Source organism: Plectropomus leopardus, chromosome 4 (assembly GCF_008729295.1).
Source record: "Plectropomus leopardus isolate mb chromosome 4, YSFRI_Pleo_2.0, whole genome shotgun sequence".
NCBI lineage: Eukaryota > Metazoa > Chordata > Actinopteri > Perciformes > Serranidae > Plectropomus > Plectropomus leopardus.
In genome coordinates this window covers 6545913-6571173 of record NC_056466.1, presented here as the reverse complement: position 1 = coordinate 6571173, position 25261 = coordinate 6545913, and the positions used below count along the sequence as shown (strand labels likewise).

At 39.4% G+C, this 25261-nt stretch overlaps 1 protein-coding gene and 1 long non-coding RNA gene across 2 annotated transcripts in view; both read right to left on the bottom strand.

The window, feature by feature from the left end:
- Positions 1 to 1882: 1882 nt before the first annotated feature.
- On the bottom strand, positions 1883 to 11555 carry LOC121941929. Its single transcript, XR_006105785.1, has 3 exons — positions 11478 to 11555; positions 2747 to 2834; positions 1883 to 1957 (listed from the first exon to the last, which is right to left on the bottom strand). It is a non-coding gene; the product is annotated as an uncharacterized LOC121941929 (long non-coding RNA).
- A 4234-nt stretch (positions 11556 to 15789) lies between these two features.
- Positions 15790 to 25261, bottom strand: part of rnf38 (ring finger protein 38) — a 29086-nt gene continuing 19614 nt past the window's right edge. Inside the window, exons 3-12 of the mRNA XM_042484609.1 lie at positions 23896 to 24098; positions 23009 to 23402; positions 21795 to 21959; positions 21331 to 21501; positions 20772 to 20957; positions 20547 to 20650; positions 20384 to 20468; positions 20010 to 20131; positions 19813 to 19912; positions 15790 to 19248 (exon numbers count right to left, since the gene is read on the bottom strand). Of these exons, the coding sequence (XP_042340543.1) occupies positions 19186 to 19248; positions 19813 to 19912; positions 20010 to 20131; positions 20384 to 20468; positions 20547 to 20650; positions 20772 to 20957; positions 21331 to 21501; positions 21795 to 21959; positions 23009 to 23402; positions 23896 to 24098 (1593 nt within the window). The 3' untranslated portion in view covers positions 15790 to 19185. The remainder of the gene's footprint in view (positions 19249 to 19812; positions 19913 to 20009; positions 20132 to 20383; positions 20469 to 20546; positions 20651 to 20771; positions 20958 to 21330; positions 21502 to 21794; positions 21960 to 23008; positions 23403 to 23895; positions 24099 to 25261) is intronic.

The following is a 25261-nucleotide window of genomic DNA, read 5'->3' as shown; positions in this document are numbered from 1 at the left end:
CACTGGAATATGGTTTGAAATAGCAGCAGACACCCGTAGAGAGCCAGCTGTGAGCAGATGTGCTCATAATGAGGGAGAAGAGGGTGTGAAAGAGGAGTGGGGAGAGGATTTCTCTCCACTGTTCTGCAGCAAAGTACTGACAATGAGTAAAAAAAAGCACAACATATACAATGTGCGATTAAGAAATGCAGGAAGAGTGGCTAAGGAAGAGCAACTGTCATGCTTGTAACAGTTCATGGGGATCCTAATCAATAAACCAGTTTTGTTGATCCCCAATAACAGTATCATGAGCTGCTCAGGTGTCACTGAGGAAGACAAGCCATACAGCACTGCTGCACAGCTTTGGTAGCATATCAGGGCAAATCTTTAGCATTAAAGACTGCCTAAAATAATTTGTGTAATCTGTTTCTTCCACATGCAAAAAAATGTTAAATTACATAATTATTTTTTCTTAAAATGACATATGCTCAGCGTGTTCTAGGTCTGCCCGGGGGCCTCAGTTGGATGTGCCAGAACACCTCTCACAGAGGGGGATCAGATGCACAAACCACCTCAACTGTCCCCTTTCGAGGGAGCAAAGGAGCAGTGGCTCTACTCCGAGCTCCCCCCGATATCTGAGCTCCTTAACCTTTTTCTAAGGCTGAGCCCAGATACCTTCTGGAGGAAAATCATTTCAGCAGCTCGTCCGGCCTAGGAACACCCCCAGGAACCCCATGGGAGGAGCTGGAAAGTGTTTGGAAAAAGGACATCTGAGAGCTTTGCTCTGCCTGCTGACCCCACGACCTGGCCCCGGATAAGCGGATGAAAATGCATAAATGGATACATGAATGCATGAATGCATGGATGGATGGATGGATGCATGGATACATGGGTGCATGGGTGGATGGACATAATCATTTGGGGTGCTAATCACCTGAGGCCCAGTGATACCATAATATCACGACACTAAAGTAACAATACAATATTCTTGGTGTTTTAAACGTTTTGTGACATACTGAGTACTAGGATAGTATACTGTATATTGGGATTATTAACTTTATAGTTCAACTGCTATGTCCCCAAAAGAGAACTTTGTCAACATCTGTTTATTTAATAAGATTACGTTTTCGGTCTGTTCATCTCACTTCAGTCATTTTATTGCAGTAAACTATGTCACACTGTAAAATCTGACAAGCTGATTTTACTTTTTAAAAGATCTATGAAACGGATTGCCTTGAAGAGTGTAACTAAATGTAACTGTTAGACTTAATTTATGTTCACATATTATCTAATTGTTAAGATTACTTAAATGTAATCATTTTGAAATAAATTTTGTGAAGTTGTTGCAACTTAAATATAACATGTTCAGTTAAATCAATCCCTCCAAGTTGAAGCAACTTCAGTAAACCAAGTTTTTATATCTGCATTCTGCTAGTTGCAAACTAGTCAGTCATATTTGTATTTTCTTAAACATGTCAACAAAACAGACCTCTGAGGTCTACTTCATCGTTGGTAAAATCCTCTTTGTCATGATCAAGTTAAGTCAGACTAACTAACTTTACTGAAGTTGCTAACACTTAGAAAGAACAAGGTAATTTCATCAAGGCAATCAGTTTCCAAGATTATTTTATGTAGGACTAACTTGTCAGATTTTACTGTGCAAGTGGACTGAAACAGCAATTTATTTTATTATTTTACGATAAAAATGATTCTTGGCATCCATCTATCAATACAATATTGCCAAAATATCTTGATACAAAATGTTTCCCTCTAACTCTTATACTTATTCTTCCTTAGTGAACATCCAGAATCTAAGAATATTCAAGTACATATTTCATTGGTACATTTCATACATAGCATAGCACTGCTTCTAAATTGACATTTTATGAGCTGATTACGTCATCTGGAGGTGGAGGGGATGGTGGATGGCATGTCACCTTGGCAGGACATCTTCCAAGCTGTAGGCCAGTGCAGACCACTGTTCGAGACCAACAAATAATATAAGCATTGGCTGTTTTTGGGGTTTTTTTGGCTAACCTTTGCAGCATTTCCACTGGTGTTTGTGGCACTGAACCTAGGTGATATTAGCGGCACTTTGCAGCATTTCCCAGCAGCATTTGAGCCACCAAGCCTGGGTGTTTTGAGCCAAACTTAATCTTTTTCTTCCCATAACGAAGTGGATTTTATGCCTAAACTGTAAATGCCTGCAAAACAACATTGTTGAGAAACACAAAGTTTCAATGTATCTGCTAAAAATATGTACAAATGTAACATATCCATTGTTTGCAGAAACGTACAATACAAACATTTTTTTGGGAGACTGTATTAAACCTCTGAAGCCTGGAGGGACATCACTTTTCTTGTGCTGCTTTCAGACGCCTTTTAAGTATTTAAGCCTTTAAACCTTGAGCAAATTGGTGCGATTTCTTTCAAAAACACGGACAAAAAGACAATAAGCTACTTGTTGATTCATGTTTTACGAATTGCAAGTAACTGGTGTAATAAGAAAATTATTTTTAAAAATCTAGGAGAAACATCTTGGGAAAAAGAAAAAAGCTAAGGAAAAACTCATTGCCTTCTTCCAATGTATTTGACAGCAATGAAGCCAATTTACTCAGGTTTCAAAGGGTTAAAAGATAGGATCTAATGTCTGCGGTACATATTACTATCCTGCATCATCTACCTCTGAGCTGCTATACAGAATACTCAGTTATGCTGCATGTGTGTTTGTGTGTGTGTGTGTGTGTGGGCATGCCTTTATACTCACGCCAAGTGTATTTTTAACAGTTGGATCGGTGCACATGGCTATGATTTTCCATCACACTAAGAGGAGAGTCATGTCGCGGGCCACTCTGCTGCAGAAGTCGCAGTGAAAAGAGAGAAAGGCTCGGTGTGAATGCAATAAAGAGGAGAGGACATGAACAAGACGCACCTTTTTAAGATATTTCTGCTTGTCGCTCATAAATAACCCATTGCAGATTCAGCAGCTGACAGACGCAAGCGTGGATTTCTTTTGGCGAGGGGGGATTGAGAGGTTTGTTTTTGTTTTATGAGATATGATAAAACATGCAGTTCATAAGCAGAATACACTTCTTTTGCATGCTGTCACACACAATCTCCTAATGCACGTGCACTCACATAATCTCCTGAAAACAGAAATAATGATGTCACAACAAAGACGGATAAGAGATTTACTCTTGTGCCATTGTTGATGGGTTTAGCATGTGCATAAATGAATCACAGTCCAGGCCATATAACTAACATATTACTCCTTCACACGGCCCAGTGGACATTTCAATCTGCCATAATGGAAGTGTGTTTCTGCTTCAGTCAAGTTAACTGGCATGAGTGCGCCACAGCTTACAGCAATCCACAACACTCCCCGACTCTACGGCTCCATCACTACCTTTCTCTCTCAGCTGCAGGCTGCTGAATAACAGTGCCAAGATGACACCTGACACATTTGTATATTTACAATCTGGTCACACTGTGTTTGGTGAGACCAGTGTATCAACTTATCACACAGAGGAGGAGTTCCTCTGTTAGAGCTCTGTGCTTGTTGGTTTTAAATCTTTATTTATCCAGATAAGGTCTGCTGAGTATGCATGTTGGAAGGATTGCTGAGGCTGCAGCAAACAGCCTCCAGTCCCATTCATAAACACACACACACACACACACACACACTTACACCTGAGTGAGTGTGCTCATGCCAGCCAAGGGGTAGCCCCTCTCCAGTAGCTCCCTGTGGCTTGGACAAAAAATATTATGGAAATGAACATTTTTATTAATATATCTATTTATTTCTTTACTTTTTACATTCTGATTTGATTTGATTTTTTTACTTTAAGCATTGCTATAGGTCTAAAGTGATTCAAGGATGGCTGTTGTCATTAAATTTAAAATTCTGACAGTGTCAGAAATTTGTAATGATCATCCCACTGTGTGACTGCTGTTACGACCTACGTCTACTAACCAACCCACAGAAATGCAGCATGAAATGATGCACTGATCAACACAACACTGCTGAATGCCAGTAGATGCTAATACTTAGTTTAAGCTCTTGTTGCAAAATTGGCATGCGAAGTTGGCCTCTTTTCCCTAGCCACGAAAGCCTCTACATTCTCTTCCTCCTCTTCTTCATACTTTTTTTGACACATAAATGCCACAATAGAAAGGGCTTGATTTGTTTGTTTACAATTTGCTTTTAACCACTAAAGCAGCATTCATGGATGACACACAACGACAACGTTTTGTTCTTGCATATTGACGTCATGGACGTAGGTTATAGCCTGCGATTCAGTAAGTGATGTCATCGTACAGTATGCATACATCAAACTTGATGTCGTACCCAAGTTTATTAAGATCCATGTTGCACAGTGTAGCTTGCACTAAACTTATAAGATTGCAAATAATCTCACAGTCTGCAGGAGGCTTTAAAGGGATACTTAAGGTCTAAAGGGTCTGTGTCACACTTTGTTTTAAAATTAAGGGATGGGCCAGTGAGAGATTTTTTTGTGTATATGGTCAAAATTAAAGCAGCAGAGATTGAGATATCCTGATTTTTGGTCCCTGTAAAGCTCACACTTCCCCAAATGCAAAGAAATGCTGATTTTTTAGCCTCCTAGCCCAAGCTAAGATAAACAAAAAAAAAACCTCACTATGCCCCCATTTACACCTGACATGTCATCAGTGTCACCATATAGTACATGGATGATGACATCCAATCCATGGGTCTCTGTATTCAGACCTGAGTATTAAAATGTGATCAGATCAGATGTAAAAATGCAAATTAGTCAGATTGCCTTAGTTTTTCCTTATGCAGCTAAGATGTCCAGTCAAATTACAACATCAAGTGTTATTTTCCCCTAATAACCAGTAAACTGACCTTTCTAGTGAAGTGCCTAAAAAGGTCAAAAGATCTCACTTCTTGTGCAGAGTTCCCACAGATCAAGGCACTTTAGATTTAAGACTTTTCAAGACTTTAATGCCACTTGGAATTAAATTAAAGACTAATTTTATGATGAATGAAAAAAAGGAAAAAAAACGGGGGTTGTAGAACAATTTTGCTCAAATGTGTTTTGTAATTTAAAACATGAATTGTGTTGGTTCTGCTACCCTGAGTTGCCTGATGTAAATGAGAGAGGCATTTGGTAAATTATTTTAAAAAGAAAAAGATGTTAGCGATATACAGATATATATGTCACCAATTATTTTGAGATTTTGAAAAGAAAAAAAAAAGATTCACAGAATCCTACTTTTAAGACTTCTAAAATACATTAGGCCTTATTTTTAGATTAATGAATTCAGTGCCTTTTAAGACTTTCTAAGGACCCTGTTGCTCATCTTTTCCACAACAAGGTTGTGTTCAGATAAGAGGAAGTGGGTAGGGAATGGGCAGCAGAGCAGCAGATGAATATGCAGCCCTTTAGGAGGAGCATGAGGATAGAAATAGAAGGAGGAAGGGAACAACCAAGGGTGGGCATCAAAGCATGAAATATCACAGTGAGCCAGTAGAAAGACTCATCAGAGTCATATGGGGTCACAGTCGGACTGGCCAGCTGGAGCACCGGGAGTTTTCCCGGTGGGCCGCTTGACAAATGAGCCAATGCAACGCAAAATATACACAAAAATAATAACCAGGTGCTGTTTGGGTGACTGGCCCAGACAAATGGGCTGCCGGCTCACTGCAGTTGGTTGTTATACCTGCCAGCCTCTCTCGCCCAGCCAATTACTTTTGGTCAAGTCCTCACGGGTCCCACCCCCTCATCATTTCTCTCAAGAGGTGACATTTGGAGAAATCAGGGAATGTGGAGCAAGATGTTCCAGCAAAGATAAAAAAAAACAAAAAGGTGGTGCTGAAAATCTGAGAGATAAGAGATCATCTGAGGCTGATGCAGCCAAATGTTTTAAAATAACTAATTATTTATTTAGCTCTGTTGCCAGTAAAACCTCACAGTCTAGTGAGTCTGAGGGCACCAACAGCAGAAAGGAGGGAGAGGAGGTAGAGCAGAGCATGGCTCAGTGAGCCCAGTGACACCAGTTTAACTACGTTCTGCAGCTCAAGCAGTAAGACAGAAGACAGCAGGGGTAAGTTAAGCGAGGTTTGGGTTTGGCTAGCTGGCTGTTTAGTTATGCCAGGTGCATTTAATTGAAACATGTTCAACTCAAATGTCTTTTTCCTGAACTGATCAATCACAGCCTGGATGATAAACTCTGAATGGTTATAATTAGTGACAATTTAGAACTCATTACTGAACAACAAAAACTCAAAAAAAAAAAAAAAAAGAATATTGGTTATGCATTTCAGAAAGGTCTAGTACTGATTGATATCTAGTGGCGAGATTGCAGACTGCAACCAACTGAAACTTCTTTCATGTGCCAAGCATGAACAAGAACTACGGTGGCTGACATGAAAGCATGAACAACGACAGCAGTACGTGTAGATGTAACTCCTCAGAGCCTTGATACTTTTTTTCATTTTTCATTTTTTTAAAACTGTGCTGTAAAAATTACTAATAAATCTATAATCTAAATCACTCTGTGGAAGAGAAACTGCTCTATATATAGAAAAACAACACGTCCTCATCCCAAGTTGTCACATGTTGCCACTTTGTGGTGGATGTCCACGTCTACATATTATGTTTTAGGTATCCTTCAGCCTCTGCTGTTTACGTTCAAGGATGGCGCTAAATTGATGCCAACAAATGCACATGGTGGGATGACACCGCACATGGTTACGTTTAGACAACACAAGCACATGGAAATTAACCGTGGAACATCAACAAACATCTGTCAGCATATAATAAAACCGGGAACAGTTCTGTCCATCTGCATTCTTCTCACCTGACGCCATCCAGTGGCATTTCATGCACAGGCAAAAATTTGCTTTTGGCGTCACCATCTTACACCAAAAGCACCGTCAAAGCTGCAGTATTTTAGTTCAGAATGAGAACAGGCTGAGATAAATGTCTCAAGTAACGAAAACATGATTCTCAGTTTCAGGTGATTATGCACTAATGAAAACATAGCAATGAATATTAGATACAATTTCTACCAATATATCATCCGAAATCCACAAACCAGACCATTAAACTGCTGCATCAACCAACTGAAATTATTATTACACAAGTGGTATATAATATACTATTATATGAAATGATATGAATATACTAAAAATTGATGGATGGTCTGTGTCAAAGAGTCCAGGGCCATTTTTCAATCGCAGTACGTCCCTCTATCAGGGAATGTTTTAAGTTACCAGAAGTAACAGCAAAGCTGTGGATAACAGTTTTCCGAAATCACAGAAAGATCTGTAAAAGAAGCCACTGTGGGTTCATGAGCAGTAATGTACGAGGTTGTGTGCAGGGCAGAGTTTTCCACAGAGCAGAGTCACTCCGTCTTCTTGAGAGTGGATAAGAGCTGGAGGTGTACAAGACATGTACAGCTCAGCCCGAGGGCTTGAGGCTGGGAGAGTAGAGGAGATCTGAGTGTCATTGGCACAGTAATGGGAGGTGAGGGATGTTGTGATAAAATAAACTGGAGAGAGAAGCAAATAGAGACTCAAGAGGCACTGCTCCCTTTCACCTATCTGATGAATGTATTTGTACAGATCAAACACAAAACATCTGACCCAACAGCACCAGCTCACTTGACCCTATAATCTTATGTCATTTGTCAATACAAACTTGGTAATCTGGGTACTATATTTATGGCACAGTTGCTTGGTTCAGTGGCAAATTGGTGAGTGTGAAGAAAAAGTCACTGGTGTCCTGCAAAACATAAAACATATATCCAATTTCCTGTATTTCAAATCATTACGCCAGAACCTCAACTCTAAACACAAGGGGACAAAGCTATAAATGGGGAAAATATTCCTTAAAAATAGCAAAATTATCTGCCAACAGAACAGTAAAAACTCTCTGAACAAGATTTTTTGTAACAGGTGAAAATATCTTATCCCAAAGAACAACAGATATCTGAAAACTAGTGTGGCCAGACTAAAAGCAAGCACATCTGTCTGGATACAAGATCTAAGTTGTTTTCTCAATATGAAGAAAAATCTAGCAAATTCTAGAGCCATTGCCTTAGAATAAGGCTATAAGTTTGGAAATTTTTAAAAACTGGCATTGCTACACTACAAAAAAAATGCTGCAAAAAGACAAAACATCTTACAGCAAGTCATAAACTTGCCAGCCAAAAAACAAGCACATACTGTCTTGGTTAAAGATATTTCATTTTACTTAGACTTCAGTTTTTGTAGCATGTTTAAGTTAAAAATAACTAAAATATGGCAAATGCTTGTACCTTGATGCAAGTATTATATTAACCAGGTGGAGTTTATTTTGCAGTAATACATATTGTCCAGGGGGAAAAGCGCTGACACAGACAAGCAGGCAAAGTCACACAGTCACACACACAAATACACAGAGGGTAACAGGTGTAATATGTCACAGTCATCAAAGCCCCCTGAGCTTTTATCCTGCATTTAGTCCTCCTTCTGTGCTCTTATATCATCACATTAGCTTATAATTTTTATTTTTTTTCGTGAGCACATGTGCATTCATACGTGAGTAAATGTCTGCAGCCTGTTATGGGAGTGTAATTATTATCATTATCTCCCCAGGCATAAGTCTGGAGGGGATCGTGCGTCTGGTTGTGTGTTTGCGTGTGTGAGTATCTGTCTGTCCACAGCTCATCTAGCAAACTAAAATCTTTGGTGCATATTTATGACTGTATGCTCTAGGACCTCTTGTGGTTGCTGTAATTTACAACAGTTGGAAAAACCTGTTTTATTAATACTTTTATTGTAACAGACTACTGATGCCTCCTAACCGTTCAGTAAGGGAAACAGGATTTCCAAAATTGTCTTGGCTAAAAACAGCTAGCCTTGTTGGCCACATTTTGGCCTTTTGTCATGTCTCAAAAACTGACATCCAGAGAAAAGTTTGTTTTCATTTTGAACCATTTTGGCCTATCTTAATTGTTTTTATTGTTACTAACTACTTCGGTGTGCTGTAGCCTAAAGTTTACTCAGTTAAAAGTCAAAAGTCCAGTAAATAGATCCAAAAAATCTAAAAGACCACATGAATCAAAGATCAAATGGTTTTTAAAGGTGTAAAGGTACATCCTTCCTCGTTATTACATCATATCTATATTTCTCATACAATGCCTGTTATCAGGAAAACTCAATCTGCCCTGTGCAACACACCAATGTGGCTCCATCAAAAATAGGCATGGCACATATTTTTATTATCCTCTACGATGCTTCTGGGATGCACTGCAGTGTCTAGAAAGGCTGCGATCAGTCTGGGCAGCCCACTGGTGGAGATCTGCACTCCACTTAGTGACTTTTTTAGTTTTAGTTTTTTTTTTGGCACAAGTCCTTGCTACAGTTTCATAGCAGGAAAATAATTTTCTTTATAATAGTTTAACACATACATATAAAAGGAGAAAAATACTACAAATAAATTAGTAATAAACAGATGTTAGAGATATACAGAGATATAAGCAAGGCAATATGTTGTTCACCCTATATTTGTAACTATATGTTATGTTATAGAAACTTTAGATTTTGATCTGCACATTTCACAGGTTTCCAGTTCACTAAACACAGTTTAAAGGTTTTTTTTTTAAAGTATAAAAATGTATATGTGCTGTTATGTTGTCGTACAAAATAATAGGAGGAACTGCCAAATCAAATACTGCAATCTATTGTCAAGAAAAACTTCTACAAAGTATATTTAAACATTATGTATGTTGCTCGGTTTAAACAAATTTTTACTGTAGTTTAAATAACAGATATCTCTTAGCTCAGAGTCCTCAAGTTACTGATTGGACCTTTAACAGATGATGTTTAAGACCAACCTGTAATTCCATCTATTAAATGAAAGAGGATCTTGTCTCAGTGATTACTGAACATGACTGGATTGTCAATAAGATTAAAATCTTCACCTGGGTTTATGCACAATGCAGGTAAGATCACAACCCAGGACATTCAAGCAGCTGTAAATTCACCTCAGGTTGCAATGGAGGGGGCGTCTCTGAAAGGCAGCCCTTAAAATTGATCTATTTTCTTTATTGGCACGATATTTCAGTGTAGCTGATTACATTTACTGATGTTTTGGAAGTGTTTTACTCAGATTAGGCGGATTAGCTGGCTCTTAGTGCAACATCTGCCACTTTGCTGATACATTGTGACAGCAGCTTGGATCGGATTCAAACAATCAGTCAAACGTTTCTTTCAAAACAATTTCAGTCAAACATCAGACACTCAGTTTAAGCTTTCACAGCATGAGCATGAACATGAGCTTCTGTGGCACAAACCAGGTGAACATTTACTCAAATTTTCCTATAGATGAAGGTTAAATCAACAGTTTAGAATTTCTCTTTTATTACCTGTTGTATGGTTGAAATACAGCTTCTGAAAAAACTAAAGCTAATTAGTTAAATCCATCCCGATAAAGAAGTTAAGACTACAGAACTGTATGCATGTATATTATGTGGTCATGCATATAATGCATCACCACTAGATGGCAATAGTAACCTAATGACGGGGTCCTATTAACGTTTCAGCTCTACATTTTGAAGCCATATCGTTATTTTTAAGTCACAAACAAATGGACAGTGAGGCTTTGCATCCCATTTCTTCCTGTAACACTCCTATAGTGACGTATGTGGACATTAACGGCTTGGTGATCCTGCCGGGCGGCAAAAACAAGAAGCAGAGCCCCCATTAACTCACCATTCCTTCTCATTCTCTGTTTTGTGTAGATTATTACTATGCTGGGAAAAAGCATTGCACCTGCTTAACAGTGTGGTCATGAGGTTAACAGTACAAAACATATCTCATATAAACACATGGGGTTGATGGATTATCAGCCTGGCTAATTATTGGGGTCAATATTTGGCACTTTGCCAATTATCTATATCAGCTATTTATTTGAATGGCTGCCAATAAAATGAATTAATTAAAAACTGTAAAAGTGTCAGCACAGGAGGAACTTTTATTTTGTAAAAACTCAGGGAGCTATTTTTATTTTTTTTTATTTAAATTTTCACTTGATTGTAAAAAAAAAAAAAAAAAAGTTGAATGTTTCAGTTTTGATTAAACATTTGTTAAAGGCCTTTAAACAAAGTTTTGTGTGGGACTTTGTTATATTTCAAATTCTAAATATTGACAGAAAAATTTCGATGTTCTAACTGTGAATGCATATCGGTTAAAAATATCAGTTTAATTAACTACTAATAACCAGTATTGGCCCTTAAAAAACAATATCAGTGAATAATTAATTTCAATCTGACACTGTGCTTTAAGATCAGGTCATTCAGCAAGACTCATCTTAAATCTGTCATAAGCTGCAGCTCTTCATTAATTCATCAGTAAGTGTATGCATAAACTCCTTCGTAAGTACTTAGTGTAAATCTCAGTCTAACCCGGTTTAGTAAACTGTTGATTTATTAAATCATTTTGCACCATTAAATCTTGACAAAACTCTTACTTGGTAAAGCCATGAGCTGCATTCACATGGTCCTCCAATGGTCCCATTTCCTGAGTTGATGAGTTGTTCCTCAGTCTTCAGTGTGAAGGCTTTCCAGTCAGAAGTGGAAACAACATGGAAAACAAAGAAAATGCGTTGCATTTTTGTTGCTCAGAGAATATAACACTTTGAAACTTGTGCAAATTATCTTGATTTCTGTCAAAAACAGGGGAAGATGATACAGGTTCAGTTACAAAACAGATAGACAGATTAAAAAGTTAATTTAAAAGTATAAAAAAATAGTTTTCTGAACACTTCCCCTTATTTTTTTATTGATAATTAATCAAGAATAATTTTACTCCCTTTTTTTAACTAATTTTAAGGTCACTTTTCCAACTTTCTTGCATATTGTGAGAAATCTCTTTTCAAGTTGCCCCTTGTCTTTTTAACCGTGTTTTCAAAATAAGTCAAACCAGCTTGATCACGTTTCAAAACTTTAAATGTATGTGAAAAGGCGTCTGAATGCAGCACGAGAAAACTGATGAACAACAAGCTGACAGCTGTCTGCACCACAGCTCCTACAACCGCAAACACACGACGTTTTAGGGCAAATAACATTTCTTACTTAACTAGGTCACTCTACGCGAACAGCAACTAACAACTGCAACCTAATACCACATTAGAAATCACATGTGAGAAGAACTGAAGTGCACGGATAGATGAACTGACCACAAAAAGTTACTTACCAAAAAGTAAACATGTACGTTCGTCCGCCATTTTTGTCAAAGTCGGCACGTTTGTGTACCCAAAATGTTCGCATAATTCCCGAGTTGTTGCTCCAACTGAAGGGGCGCGTTTACGTCCTTTTTTTTTCCAGTCGGGACTCAATTTTTCCGAGTTTTCCTCCGCCACATGAACGGCCTCTGAAGCTCTGCAGCTCATGCTAACCGGCTAATAAGGCTAATACCCGGTGAAGTAAAACGGTTGCCAGGAAACGTCTGAAACCCTGTCCAATCACAGGCAACCAATAATGTAAACAGGAAGTCGATATCAAACATGTTGTTTACTTATTTTTGTGAAATGTTTTTCCTAATTGAACTGAATAGTCAGTATTTCCAGTTAATTGGGTAATGACGTAATGTGTATATATTTAATGCTTAAATCTAAATAAGGGTCTATATATAGCTAGGTGTGTAAAAAGTAGTAAATATTATCAAAAATTATAATTATATTAAATATGTACATATAGCTGTGTATGTGTGTGACATTGTTAGGATTTCTATAAGGTTGTTATTGATAATGGTTTAATCATTGAATAAAGGTATAAGATAAAATGCATTTATACTTCTTCCTACTTTTTGCACACGTAAATTGAGGCATTATGTAGCTGTATTTATTATGTCTTTGTTTGTTTTCTTCTTGTTATTGATATGTTTTTAACTATTGGTTGTTTTGGGTATTTTTGTTTGTTTGGTTGGTTGTTTTTGTTTTTTTTGTATTTAACATGTTTGAAATAAAGACATCAGTTATCCTTAAGTGTCTGGTCAGATACAGGGGTCATTTATTAGCAAGCTACCATTAGCTTTGCCAGTTGGTTAAATTAGTTTGACAATTTTTTTGCCTGGCAGTTACTGGGTGTAATCAAAGAATAAGTTTACATGGTGCAACCTGTTTTAATTTAGTGATGTGTAAATTTGTAAATTAGTAAACATGTTTGTTATGACAAGATAAGTCTAAATTTTCAAAGAGATGGTGGAACCGGTTCCTTGGGCCCCGGGGCAGCTGCCCACTTTGCCTGGTTGGTAAATCAATCATGTGGAAATTGAGCAAAGACTTGAAGGCCACGTGATTAACAGTGAAATCCTTTTACTTTAACTGTGACCAAAATCACCAACACATTGATGCACACACCCAACTAAAGGTAAAAGAGCTCTAACAGTTACTCTGTCGCTGTGATTTGAAGCTTGCTGGCTGCATCCGACAAGCCTGTCTGTATTGCTCCAGAGGGTGAGGACAGTTCAAGTCCAAAGTGCGTGGTGAAAAAATGTGCCACTTAAACTCAAACGACACTCCATCTTCCTCAAGGACCATGCGATGAAGGCCAATTCTAAAATCCTCATCGCCTGTCCCTTTCCTTCACCTAAGCATCACGAATAGGGACCTTATAATAAGTCCCAAACCGAGAACAGTAGCAACCCTGAGCAACGGGGAACTGCACTGCAGCAACAATGTCTGCAGACCATCCTGCACAAAACAGGCAGGCAGTGTATGTGTTCATTTTGACTTGTATGTTGTGAGTACTCAGGATGAATAACAAAGCAAGCCTGGATTACAAGGATGGCTGTTTTGAACTTTTTTATTCATTATTTTGTTGTTTTAAGTAATGATATAAGTTGGCTTTTCATGCATATGAGGGATCCATATGATAATAATAGTTGAAGAAGGAAACACCTCCTGACCTTGGTGATAGTGATATGGTGGAGCATATTGATGACACACAGGGAGAAAAACACTTTAAGGAAAAAAAAGAATAGCAATCCTGAATGAATGAATACCTAAATTATGTAATATAGGAACGAGGTCCAGTTCCTTTAAGAGTGTGGGGGTTGTTTCTGGAAATATGGGACTCAGCTATGGGGCCACATTTAAACAGGGAGTGCTCGATCTTTGAAGAGAGCAGGTTGTATTCATGGTACTGCTTTTTTCCTCCTCCAGAGGGAGACATGTGTCCATATAACACTTTAGGACAAGCTGTATAACCAGCATTGTCATAGTTTTGTGTTCTTGCAGTTAGTTCACAATATCTGGCATACTCTATTTTGTTCGGAAAAAAAACGAAATGATAAAATAGATGCACCAATGTACACTGGAACCTTGAAATGCTTCTGCCAAGAAAAAAACAAAATGGTTTTCAAAAATATAACTCTTTGTGCCTCATCCCTCAAAATGTTTTCAGCTGCAAGGAGCTCCCTTATTTACCTTGTGCAATGTGCTGTGGTACAATGCACCAGCAACCCTAACATATCAAGTGTTCTTTTAATATGCATGCTTACGGTTTTAAATATAGCCTACTGAAAGTTCACTCCTCCTGTGTGACCACACTTCATGCTCAAAACTTGCTTAGAATTATGCTGTTTTATAGATTGGGACAAAGATGTGCTCTGAACTGAAACACCTGTGGCCCTTTACATCAAATTCTAACTGCTTGTTCACTTCAACAGACTTAAAACTGCATGTTTCTCTAAAAAAGTAGTTAAGTAGTTTAAAAGTTTCCATTATAGTAGCTGCAGTCTCATCTGTAACCCATCCCTATGACTGTGATGGAAGTTAGCATTTGAAGCAGTTCAGTATACTTGCTGAAGTGAATGTTACTTTTTTGATTCTTGCAATTTCTGGGTTTTATCCACATGCACTTACTGTAAGTTGCTTTCAATAAAAGCATCAGCTAATTAAGTTTATATAGTACACAGTAATGTAACTGATGTAGAGGATTAGATAGTGTTAATTTAATGAGAAGATCGACCAGATGTCAGTAGGTGAGGTGATAGATTAGTTTAGATTGGTTTAGGGAAACACAACAGTTCAGATTGGTTTAGGGAAGCCGTCAAAATGTGTGACTCTGTATCTGTGGGGTCAATTTTGTGGCAAAAGCGCTTACCAGGGTAAAAAGTCAATAACATGGCTGCAGTCAAATTATTGTCCACTTTTAAATGTTTCTAAGAAGTCTGTTCAGCTTAATATCATCTTTGAGTTAAATGAGCTTATGTCAACAGGCCATGCCATGAGAAACTCAAGTAATGTTTTATTTCAAACATTGTAAATGAGTTTAAAAAGAGAACTATTAAACAGTATCAGTTTCAGCCCTCACATTCTTGGACTATTTTGGGAAATTACACATCACTGCAAAGGCCATGGTAAAAAAATTAAAATGTTTATTTATATCTATACCATATGTTAAGTTTTGTTGTGTTTAAATGGTTCATAAAGGTGGACATTTTTGCCATAACTTCATTATCTTTGCCCATTGAATGTTGTGTGAGTGCAATGTTTTGATATAGAGCACAAAGAAGAGAAGGTTAGTCGTTGCAAAAGTAACAACAAAAGGGGATCTATTGTAAAATAAATAAAATAATCAAGTATTTTTTCATTTACAGATTTTTATTAAATAAATCCTTAAATGGATTATTTTGCATTTATGGATTTATCCAATCAGCATGTTGATAAACGCATATGAGAATAATACAGTTCATTAAAAAAACAACAACAAAAAAAAAATCTGGTAATTCATTGAGAAAGTCATGTACTTCTGTGAGAAAAAAAAAAAAACAACAGCTGATATAAAATACTTTATTACCTTTCCCTAGCACCACCCTGAGGCCAAAAATAAAGGAGGACTCTGAACACTAAAATGTTTAGCAGAGCCTGTAGGAAGCAGTAGAGAAATAGTGAACAGGTCACACATGTAGCCAACATAAGTGGATCCTTCAGTGGACTTTTTGCAAGAGCAAGGACAGAAACTTGGACATACCCCTCATGTGGACGTTAAATGTATTTTAAGCCAGACAGTATAACCACCTGTTACATGAGTGTTGGTCCTGGTAAACAGTACAGTATTTGTGCAGCTTCGCTTGGCTTGGACTTTGATGACTGCAACGTTAAGTTTCAGAAAATGTACCAGATGTGAACATGCAATGGCATGAATGAAGGGAAAGTGATGTGTTGACATGTCTGATAGGATGAGCTGAGAGTGCTGAAACTATATTTAAAGGTTAATTAATGCCTGAACCTGTTGCTGAAGAGGGTTAATTTCATTGTGAGGTGATATCTATTTTACTTTGTTCCTGTGTAACAGTTAGTTTAATGCTCGACCCATTAGTGACATTGCTTAAATTTTACCATCCTGGAATAAAAATAAAATTAGCACCACTGTAGTTTTGTGTCATACTATTTTGTATCCAGAATAAAACAGGATGCACCAATCATAAGATCTTTGCAAGTGCAGAATTTAGCAGGAAATTGGATATAACTCATTAACAATTAGTCAAATCATCATTGATCTTGGTGAATATCTTTAGTGGATGGAAATGTGCTCGTTAAAATATTTAGAGTTTGACACATAGGGCACCACAGAGGCCAGAAACATGTACCTCAATAACTGGTGGTCCGAATTTCACCAAATCTGGTACAAATACTCTGAGGCCAAGTATTAACCACGATCTGAAGTGTTATAGTTATTGGTGCATGTAGGCGTGGACTAATAAACATTATCTGCTTTTTTACTCAATTTGCTGTGAGATGGAACGCGCTAGAGACACAAACTTGAAATCTGAAACACAGCCACATGTCAATGTTCTCAAAAGAAAGAGCCTCTCTGACAATAAAGGCCACCATGTTGGATATTTTGCTAATGTGCATAATGTCAAAAACAGTTTTGTGACATTTACTTTTTTGGGTTTTGACTGTCTCAATACCAAATTTGAAATACAGTATTACAGGACAGAGCTACACAGGTCTATTATAAATAGGCAGGATTGGTAAGACAAAAAAATGGTTGCTATCAATCAAAAACTCTTCACAAAGGGCGGGGCTTAGCAGGAAATAGGTCAGAACTCATGTTGTCTTCAAGCAATCCTGATTAAACTCAGTGGAGACATCCTGCACTACATCCTGAACATACACACCAAGTTTCGTTCACATCCGATAAAGGCAGAGCAAAAGGCAGAACTTTAAGTGTATAATTGCTGAAATATTGCATACATTGTGATGATAAATACAAGCTTGTGATTGGTCTCACTCCTTTTTCATACAGAATTGAATCGTCAAAGTGACTTTGTTCCACTTTGTGAAGCCTGAAACCTGCTTGCTGCTGGTTGCAACTTTGATTTTGGCAACTGAGCTGTTTCCTTCTGTTGGCCGAGAAAGGGCTTGAACTCCGAACGGCCACTTACGGCTGTAATTACATTAAAAAGCCTGCTCTGTGCTTGTGCGGGAACATCTCTGAGTTACATTATCACATGCTTACGTAAACCTTACAGAGTGAACATAACCCCAAACATCTGGAAGTGAATGTGCTGTGAGAAAAATAAGAGAACTGACATATTGGGATTCGGTAGGTACTGAAAGTCGATGTGGAGAACATAAGTGATTTTAATGCATTTGAGTGTTTGTTTTCGTACAAAGGGACTGTGGGAAAACTGATCAGTGTTTTTTTCTGAATGACAAGAGCGTGTAGGTCTAGATATCTACATATTAAAGTGCTGAAGTGTCACATCCACCATCTGGTGAAACAGTAGATTTAGCTGTGACCTTTTAAGTCTCTTCAAACTTGTTCCCTGTCAGTAATGGAGAAAGCATTACATCTATATCTACCAACAGTGACAAAAAGCTGTTTGGTTACAAAGACAGATATAGACACATGTTTTCAAAGGCCTCATCCCTGGAAGAAAGCTAGTAAACTGAGCATGTTTTAATGTTTTGGTGACATTTTTAATGAATATTTTGCATCCACCTTGTCAGCTCTGTAAGTTTGACTATATTCACATAATGTGCCCTAGTGGAAATGTCAAAAAAAGAAAGAAAAATAGTCCCAATCTGTTTCTTTTAAGTTAGGACGTACTGTATTACAAAAATGGTTCTCAAATGCCTTCTTTTGAGGCATAAGTGACTCAGACGGACAGACATGGAGTGACGGAATCAAAGAGTGTGTTAATGATCTGTGGCTTAGAAAATAAAAAGAAACATGACACAAAAGCATTGTTAACTTCCCTCGAGGTGTTCCTGCTCCTAAACTTTGATTTTAAAGTTTGATTTTTAAACAAATCTTGGCTATAAAGTTACTGCTGAAGTTACCCTCAGCTTCCAGTGAGTCTAAGTCTGAGTGGAAAATACAGGATTAAGGAAGTCAATGCACTGTACCACATGAACTGTATAAATACCACAGGAGTCACACACACACATACACACCCACACACGAGCGCAAGAACACATACTTGCACACACTTGCACACAAACGCGCGTATAGAGAAAATAAAGTCTATTTTTCACTGTTCCAAAGTTGCTCATTCTTTGATATACAGTGTACAGTATCTTTGTTTCGTCCCAAACAGACTGCTCTCACGCTGAGGAATGCAAGAATACACATTAAGAAATAAAAAATGGACTGATACTGTTCAACTGCAATTATAATAAGTTTAGTAAAAAAAATGACAGTCTCTGCAAGCCAAGATGTGAATGCTTAATCATAACCAGAATAACAACAATGGGATTTATCATAATCTTTGGACTGCCAATTCTCCCTAAATGTTAGTACAACTATACAGATGTTTTCAAAAGAATGTCTTTCTTTCTTTCCAGGGCTCATAACGAGTTTAGAAAAATACACATATATATATGTCCACCTGCACATGACACTGTGTGTATGTGTTTCAAAGGCCATTCATAGTAAGGGGTAACCAAAAGCAGAAGGCAGAGTAGTGGGGGTGTAATAGTCCAAAACAGAAGGCCCAGGAAGTCCAGCGTTAAGGTGAGCACGAGTCAGTAGAAAGTTGCTGATCCCAGGTGAGAATTACTGTTCAGTGTCCCAGGGGATAGGGAGTGAAAGAAAAAGGAGCACTGGTCCCAGTTATGTAGCAGAATGTGTGAACTGAGGTGTATGTCATAAGGAGAGAAGTTCACTGATTGGTTGGTGCATTCAAAAGGGGAGTAAGGGATTGTGGGTGGCGATATGAGGTCACTCAGAATCCCGCTGGACCTCAGAGGCATCGGCTCGACAGATAGGACAGGTTCGGTTAGCCTGGAAAGAATGAAAAATAAGGAGATGAGGGTTAAACAGGTAAAAACAAAAATGCTAGAAGATAGTACATAATAGATAAACACACCACAGCTCAATTTTTTTCCCTCTTCAAGGACAGACAGACATACAATATATGCCAAAGTAGCACTATCCTACTACAACAACAGCCCAATATGATGACGTTTTTTTCTTTTCTTTACATAATTATTTCTGTTCTCATCTGCCTGTCCCTTTCTTTTTTATATATTTTTACTATACCCAACTTTCTAATTGTTTTTGATCAGTGTTAAGAGATTGGATGTACTGATGGATAGTTTCGTGGGGAATCCCACTTGTCAATCCCCTTGAGGGTTTTCTGGGTTTTCCCCGTATGTCTCCTTTTCTTAAAATATATAACTGTCGTTTTTAACATGTGCTAAATTAATCAAATCAAAATAAATCAAATCAACGATGAGTGGATGAATTCTGCTGTACCAGACTAAGGTGTGACTTGATTTTAGGGAAACAAAGAAAAACAGTCAATACATTTACAGTTTTCCATGACGCTGTGTTTTTTTAACTCACCTTTAGCCACTTGTCTACACATTTGGCGTGGAACTCGTGATTACACGGCAAGACCCTTAGGAGCTGGCGAGACTCAAAGTCACACATACACACCACACACCTGAAAGACAAAATGAGATTGGTGGCACTGAAAACATTCATCCACAAGACGGATTCCCCACAACACAAAGATTTTTCAAGGCAGAAAGGTAACTCACAGTGTTTGCTCAGACTGATGGTTGTTGGAGTTGAATCTGTATGATGGAAGCTGCTCTATATCCGCCTTAGTTAGACCACGGGGCTTAGCCTCTCCGAGACGTTCTGCGAGGTTCAGCAGGGCCTAAAGGTGTCATACAGAAATGCAGAGTTTAGCGAACAAAGTTCACAGTGGAAACAGTATTTAAAGCTGTTTGAAGACAGATTCTCTCTAGTCCAAGTCAAGTCTTCAAAAGGTATGAAGAAATCATTTCTGTATGTGGAAACTGATTGGGAGTGACCTGGCTGACAAAAGAAGTTTAAAAAAGCCTCAATAAGTTCTGTATATTATGTGTTATTATTATTAGGTGCTGAATGTTGGGGAAGTTTGTCCTACCTCATAGTTCTCCACCTCTCCGTCGTCCACATCCAGCTCTAGATTGATAGTGGGGGCCACATTTGGGGGCACAGGAAGCATTGACCTGTAGACATGGTTCATTTAGTATATTTGCTACATCTCTGAGGAGATACATAAACTTCAGGAAGTGAAAATGACTTACAGGAAGTAAGGCAGGAAGCTGGGGTGGTAGGGTGACGGGGGTACAGTCTGCTGAGAGCGGTAACGCCGGCTTGTGAACCGTCGAGGCATAAAGTGGGGATAGGGCTGTGAAAAATGGGACAAAGAATTTTTATTCCACCAAGTGTAAAAGCTTAATTTTATCATACTTGTCTGCCATTATCGAAAAAAAAAATGATGATGATGTCATGGTAATGCATCCACTCACCACTGTAAAGAGCTCCTGCGACAGGGGGTCATGGTGCGAGAGGAACTGGAGTGGAGTGGAGGGCGGCAGGGTGGAGGGCGGCTGGTGGTGATGGTGGTGGTGGTGATGGTGGGCGTAGCTGAAGCCTCCACCTACAGAAAGCTGGTCTCCCAGAAGCTCGACCTCATTTTCGATCCTCTGTAAGGGCTGAGAAGAAACACGCTACGTTATCGATCATGACAATTGGTGGGACAAAAACTGGGCCAAACATGTCTACAAGTTGTGTTGCAGAACATTTATCTATTATTATTCTATTAATATAATATTATTTCTGGATAGAAGATACCTCTTTGTTATCTGACAAGAACTAATTCAGCAACAACTTATTTAATAACTAGTATTGCTTTTAAAGTCTATATAAAAATGCCACTAGTAAACTACAACATTAATGACTTCCTGTTTTCACACCCAAGTCTTTACAATGCATCATTCTATGCTAAAAATAATGTTAGCATATAATGGTGCAAATTAATAGAAATAAATACCAGAAAAACTATAAAAACACAAGCCATTCACTTACCGATCGGGGCTGCTGCGTCTGGAAAGGCAGGAACTGTCCGGGTGTGGGGAGGTGGGGCGGGTGGTGAGAGAGGTGGGGTGGATGTGGAAGCAGGAACTGAGGGTCACTGGATAGCAGTGAGGGGAAGGCATAGGGCACCGGCAAATGTTGCATTGAGCATGCCTGCAGCATCTGGAAAAGTGGTGAATAGGCAGAAAAAGACGAAAAGAAAAGTTTTAAATGCATGTTTTCTCTCTGCAGTGATTGTAATGTGCCATAAGTTGCCACAAGGTGGCAGCCAAGACACACAAGACTAAAAAGCTCCTTCAAACGGTGAAATGCTCTGCATGTTGACTTACACCCCATCTTTCCATTTGAGCATTTTTTCTTTGGCTGAGCCATCAGAGAGACTATACAGCACAAAGTGTACTTTTTTCTTAGCAAACAAACCCACACACTCCTACAAACTGCTGTGTTCTTCTCACCGGGTGGTAGTGTTGTCCAGTGCTGAAGACCACGCTGCAAGCGGGGACTTGTTGTTGTGAGGAACAGGTAGGGGGAAGGTGCTGGCCGCTACACAAAGGTGCTGCGAGACCGTGTGGAGGAACTGGGGTCACTGTGTAGGAGACGGGTACACTGGCCTGCTGCAGCTAGGAAGAACACACACACACACCAGTTAATATAAAGCTCACACACACACAGACAAATACAGTCAGTATGTTTACATCATGTCAGAAAAAGTCGAACTATTGTGTTATTCTGACTAAAGTGGACTCAAAATACATGTAAACATGTTAGTCTAACTGAAATTGTGCTGATTTGGACTTCTCAAAATCAGACTAACGCCCTGATAATTTGATCCTCATTGCCGCACCGGCCTCCCTTGGTTTACAGACAGGGACTGTTTGTCACTTAAGAGAGTTGAAGGGGTGCTGCAAAATGGGCCAGTCATTTAAAAAATAAAAGCATTGAAGAGGAGGAAGGGAAATACAAAATTTTAAAAGGCAGTATTTTATATTTATTTTAATCAAAATAGTCACACCCCAGCAACCCCCCTTCCTCTTAAAAATAAAGTACAGTCCCACCATAATGGCAGGGAAGCTACGCATTGCACTGCTGTGGACGGTGCTGCAGCAACATATTAAGCCACCGGAAAGAAAGAAGTCACCATCAGTTTAAGTATACACTATATTTTACTAATTGTTCCTCTCTAACTCTGCTGTTCAGTGTAGTAAAATGGAGTCTGGTGTTTTTTAATGTAATGGCTTTTAATCCCCTTTCGGTAAGGGCTGTTGTAAGGCAAGGTAAAGCTGTGAAAATATTCGAAAATACAGCATATGCTACAGTTAAACTGATTTTTTTTTTGATAATATGTATGTGACGTGGCGTTTTTATGCCTCAAAGTTATTGTAAATAAACAGTTGTGACTGTGATTCGGTCTGTATCAGAGGCTGTATAAATAATGTAGGTTTAATGCAACCAGCTGAGAGAGGGCATTTCTCCACCTGCATTAGTGGAGTAGGACATACTTCCGTCAATAAATCCATTTTCCCCCAGTGCATGTTTACTGGGACAAGGACAGTAGTCTGGGTATATGTTCTAATAGAGGTATGCCCGTAGCTTAACTAAACTGTGCATGTCAATGTACTGAAAGTCTCTTGCGTTCTCATGCTTAAATTGAAAGAATTTGCAGACTAACCTGCTCATGTAAGTCCATGACCATGGCTCCTTGCTGCTGTTGCGTTGCATGATGCTGTTGCTGATGATGATGATGGTGATGATGATGATGATGTGGGTGGTGGTGGTGGGCAGCCGGGTGCAGTAGTCGTGGCGACAAGGTGGGAGGGTGGAAGGCTCGGGGCTCCTCCAAACCGCCCCCCCCTCCTCCGGCTGTGGGAGGCTGACCGTAGGCGCTGGGAGTGTGTGTTGGGTATGTCTGGTGTGTGGAGGGATGGGGGTTGTGGTGGAAATTTTCATCCTGGTGCTCCGATGGCGACAGGCGAGGTGTGGGGCCTTGGGTGGAGGGGTGGTGATGGGGAGGCAGGTGTCGGGTGGGTCTGGAGAGTCGGCCACGCTGACGCCTTGCTGGAGGGCTATAGGTGGGAAAAGGCGCAGAGTAAACTTATTACGCTGCATTACTTTTTGAGTGACTTCAATGCTATGGAGCAATTTCCAATGTTAGGATAAAATAATGAATTTTGCTATAGTTGTGGTGTCTTCTAGGATCTCAATTGATTATTTGGTGTCAAGTGATCATAAAACTCAGTGCGAGCCGTTTTAAGTCTTTTTCTTATCTTGATGTTCCCACAAAATCAAGTATGTTTAATATCATCATAGTCTTAGCTCGTGTAAATACTGAAGTTCAGTGACGTGAACACTGTCTACAACCAATAGGTGCCCTCTCTCATGGACCAAACAGGAAGCAGCAAAATGGGTAGACAGCTAACATGGAAGGTGTAGTATTACAAATAGTGACCCTGCAAGATTCCCAGTCTTTGCAAAATCTTGTGGTGTGTGACTAAATGCCTACCATACACTACTTGTGTATGGCAGGCATAAGCTGTAGAAAAAGAAAAACCAACTCACCTGCGTCTGTGCCGAGCAGGAGTGAGGCATCTCTCCTGGTGGTAGTGTGTGTGGGGGTGAGGCTGTCTCCGACTTGGGGGTCCTGACTCCCAGGGGCGGATGGGGGGAGATGGAGTGGATGGTGGGGGGGCGGATGAGGTTAGTTGTTCCAAGACAGACTGACTGGACAGCCTCTGGCGCTTTGGACTGGGGCTTTCCTCACTCTGCAGAGGGAGAGGAGGAGGAGGACGAAGGAGGGGAAAAAAACGCGAGTGGAAGAGAGGATGAGTGTTGTGGTTAGTGACCCATAGCACTCGTATCAAATCAATTTCACCATGCTTTACAGTCCCTCTAACCTACAATCCATACTAGTGCATAGACACTAAGTTCCTTTGTGACTCATGGCATTTCCTGTATGATCCAGTGTGTGTGCTCAATATGTATTTGTATGCATGTGTGTGTGAAAGAGAGCATATTACACCACCAGTGCTCTGAGGCCCCGAGGGTGCAAAGTCACTTCCTCTTGGACTGAGGAAATGCAAGACAAGCACTCACAAGCCCATGTGCGAGTCATACTTACACACCCTCGACTGGAGAGCTTGACAAATACTTTCTCTCTGAGAATAAAATAAAGTCAGTGATACACCGAAAAACTGTGACATAGCTTAACATGTAGTCATCCAGGTTCAGTCTGAGTGATCGTATACTCTGTTTCAACCCTATCAACTCATCTGTGAGTCACTTCACTTACAGTCAAGCAGTGACTCTCACACTTGGCACTCGGTGAGGCAAGAACACACACTCACGCTCATGTGTCAGTTCTTAGTCATTCGCCCTAACGCAGACCTTAGCTGTGCTCTGAAGAACACACCGGTTCTTTAAGAGACACCACAGAGACACAACACACACACACACACACACACACTTCCTCAGAGTTACCATGTCCACACATTTCCCCCCTCCTCTACTTACTTGATCCCTGCTTCCACCTCCCCTCTTCGTGGGAGAGACACGTTGTAAAAGTGTGATAAAAATGACTCAGCGGCTGTGACTTTTAACACACGCACACACACACACACACACACACACAGACACACACATACACACACAGCTCAGCAACCTTGAGAGCAGTGTGATAGCTAACAGGAAACAGCTGGAGAGCAGGCTGCAGAAACACACACAGTAATGGAAACGCCCGCAGACCTGCGCAAATTCACATTCACACATGGGCAGCGGCCACTGTTTGAGTTCTACAGCCTATAAAGAACAATACCTTCTGAAGCTCTTTAGAGGCAGTCGCTGCTCTTCAAACAAACCTGAGCAAAATATATTCTGACTGTAGGGCCAAAACACACTGTACACTAATGGCTCTATCGCTTACTCTGAG